This window comes from Austrofundulus limnaeus, unplaced genomic scaffold (genome assembly GCF_001266775.1).
Source record: "Austrofundulus limnaeus strain Quisiro unplaced genomic scaffold, Austrofundulus_limnaeus-1.0 Scaffold317, whole genome shotgun sequence".
NCBI lineage: Eukaryota > Metazoa > Chordata > Actinopteri > Cyprinodontiformes > Rivulidae > Austrofundulus > Austrofundulus limnaeus.
In genome coordinates this window covers 491,314-494,653 of record NW_013952719.1, presented here as the reverse complement: position 1 = coordinate 494,653, position 3,340 = coordinate 491,314, and the positions used below count along the sequence as shown (strand labels likewise).

Sequence of the window (3,340 nt, the reverse complement as noted above, 5' to 3'; positions counted from 1 at the left end):
ATATAGTTCGCTAGCAACATCGCACCGATGACCTATCCACGTCGTCATTTACCCAGAATGCTTTGTGTGTAAATAAAATGGCCTCGTCCATTTAATATATTTTTAAAATTTTAGTTTAAAAATGATAAACCTGAACATCCTACAGTATTTTTACAGTCTTTATTTTACATTTACAGTTACATGTTCATAAATAAAGTCTAATGTTACAACTAATCATGGATCCCTTTAATTGTGTCATCATGAACTTAAGATTAGATTTGAATTATCTTAGAAACTGAAAAAGAACAGTTTATTATGTTCTTATGTGGAGAAACTATAGAACTGAATGAGGTTGTACTTTTATTTTCCATCACTGTAGGTGTAATTAAATATTCACACTTTGTAACAGCTGATTTACTCTTTCAGGTTGTATTTATCTCATTTTAAAATACTGAAAACATTTGCCATCAGCCATTGAACCTAATTACATGACTGTATAACTCTACTAGTTAAAACTGTTATAATGTTTTTCTACTGTGCACATTTTTAATAAAAAGCACTTACGGTCCTCTTTCTGGAGTTGCTCATAACCCAGGGGGCTGCAGAAATGCCAAGTGAGGTCTACACATAAAAACACTCATTAGTATCTTTTTATACGCCTTCAAGTGTCAGTGTGCTGACACCGGAGCTCGTCTCACCTGAGAGCTGGATTCTCTTGAAGGTGAGGTCTGTTCTGTGAACGAGTAGCTGCCCTGAAGTGTTGAGTTCCCATGAAGCACTGCGGGTCTGGAGCCGGCCGGGGGAGGAGTGCTTCGTCCTCTCACAACCGACACTTCAGCTCCTGTCGGGCTGGTTAACGTCTGCTCCCTGTGGATGTGTGTTTGAGCAGCCATGTTTGCCAGCTCTTCTTCCTTCTGCCACTCAYCTTCTTCATTTCCAGTTTCCATGGCAATGGAGAAGTTATGACTAGAGTCCAGAGGGCGAGGTGATGGTCTGCGAGTCTCCTGGTTCCTCGGAGCAGACGTGTTGCCGGGTCTAAGTCGCTGCTCCTCGCCCTTTCCTGACAGGGTGAAGACCTGCTGAATACGAGGCGTCTGCTCGGAGGAGGAGCCAGCGTTTTGGGCGAGGAGGGAGACCCGGGGTTTYTGTGGAGGTGGCGGCTGAGGTTGGGGGTTGGAGTGAGGTCTGGGCTGAGGTTGGGGGTTGGAGTGAGGTCTGGGCTGAGGTTGAGCCTGGGGTTGTGAGGAAGAAGACCACAGGCGGGGTTGTGCTGTACCATACTGTCTAGTCCAGCTGTGAGGTACGACCCCCGATGAAGCACTTGCCCCCGCCTCCCCAGTGGATAAAGTGCCCTTCCTGACTGCAGTGTAGACTAAAGGTCCTGAGGCAGATGTGATGGGTGGGAGAGTCTGAGAGAGGGACAGGATCTTGGGCTGGATGGGGGAGGAAGAAGTGCTGGTCCTGCTCTGCAGCACCTGGTTGATCAAAGATGGAGACGCATGCACCGAAAGCTCAGAGTCCGACTGAGACTGGGGGACTATGGGTCTCGTCCGGGATCGTGGAGCAGARGTCAGAGAGTAGATCCCAGTCAGGATCACGTCGTTATTGTTGTTGTTGCTGCTGCTGCTGAGAGGAGAGGAGGACGAGGAAGAGGAAGATGTTGAGGAAAAAGAAGGGAAAGAGGAGGATGGAGGAAGGAGATGCACACGATTCGGGATGGTCCGTGCTGCAGCTATGTCGACAGGAAGCAGCGCACCTGTCGCCAGGCCGTGATTGGATAGCGCACTTCCAGCCAACGTGGGATTGGACAGCAGACCTCCAGCTATTCCGTGACCAGACAGGGATTGAGACGGACTTCCATTCTGATCGACCTTGGAGGCAAGTTTTCGCCTTTTGTTGCCAACCCAAGTCTGCAGGTGAAAAAGGCAGTCAGCTCAGGAAATTTTAGAAAACATTCAAAGYATTAATTAAGGGCCTACAAATGACATATTTCATGCCCGAACTTTAGTCTAAGATCGTCTTATGAAGAAGGGACAGCATCACAACTGTTAATAACACAATGCTCAATCTCACGACACTGGGTGGTTTCGTGAAACGGCTGTCATCTGCTACGTCAAATTTTAACTTAGATTTGATAAAACTGCCAGTTTTGTGTTGGCTAATGTTGACTGGCTGTGGCRGCCATCTTGAACTGACTCAAATGTTATTCAGTAGTAGGTGTACAAGCAAGGAGTTTCATTAAAATCCCTTTAGTGGTTTGGGTAATACTGTATATTGCTAGCAGTCAGTCAGAGATGACTGCTAAAGTGGAAGTTTCAAACAAACATTTCACATGATCAAATCACAAATAGAAAAAAAAAGACCGTCAGATACAAACACACAAGTTTTCATTCCAATATCTGTAAAAATGAGCCATGGCCCTTTTGGTCTTTGCTTTAGTAGCTTAGCTGTGGCACCCATTTTAATGGAGTTGACTCCAAATGAGCTGGAGATGTACATCCAGCAATTACTTTCTGAGAGCTTCAGTCAAACCCATTCACTGATTCATGAGATATTTTATTAACAGTACGTACAAACAAACCCCTGCCAATGACTTTTAGACAATAGGCAATAAAAACGGTCACAATACTAGAACTTAGAGTGCCTGTGRCATGCATATTCTTCAAACACAAAAAGTCAAAGAAAACATCTTTATATTTAAGAAAGTTGGAATAATGCACAAGATTTAACCCATTTTGCCCCCTTAACTGGCATATTTTTTTAACTTGGCTGCAAAGTGAAACAGGAAGTGGCATCAAATGGGAACACTTTAAAAAAGAACAGGGTTCCCACACCTTGGTCAACATCAAATTCAAGGACCTTTCAAGGACTTTTTAGTACCAATTTTCTCAAATTCAAGAACCACGAATGACGGCAATTACCTACTGCTATCACAGAATGTTACCAATAAACAGGTTTAATATCATGTAAATTTAATGAAAAACTGAACAACAGAAGCTGTTGAGCCAGAATCAATGAAAGAAAGTGGATTAAATGTATAGCCTACAGTCATATCCACAATACATGGACATGTTATGTCCTGGGAGGTTGGACAGAGGAGCTGTGGTGCTCTCATCTGGGCTCAGAAGGAACAACCCGCCCTACTCTGCTCTGATTGGGTAAAACTATGACTATGGCTCACGTTATTTGTTGAAAGCCACGTCAGTTTCCCATTATTCTGATTTCTCCACTGCAACAGTTTTTTTAAAATTATTATTATTTTTTTACAGATAATTTAAATCAATTGTGTGAATACAAAACTTCAATCCCCAAAAAAACATTCAAGGACTTTCAAGGACAAGTGTAATTTTTTGCTGTTTTC

At 43.4% G+C, this 3,340-nt stretch overlaps 1 protein-coding gene across 2 annotated transcripts in view; it reads right to left on the bottom strand.

Annotated features, from left to right (window-relative positions):
* hdx (highly divergent homeobox) overlaps positions 1-3,340 on the bottom strand; it is a 20,065-nt gene that overhangs the window by 8,102 nt on the left and 8,623 nt on the right. For both annotated transcript variants that reach the window (XM_014022071.1, XM_014022070.1), the window contains exons 4-5: positions 678-1,889; positions 544-600 (exon numbers count right to left, since the gene is read on the bottom strand). In XM_014022071.1, the coding sequence (XP_013877525.1) occupies positions 544-600; positions 678-1,889 (1,269 nt within the window). The remainder of the gene's footprint in view (positions 1-543; positions 601-677; positions 1,890-3,340) is intronic.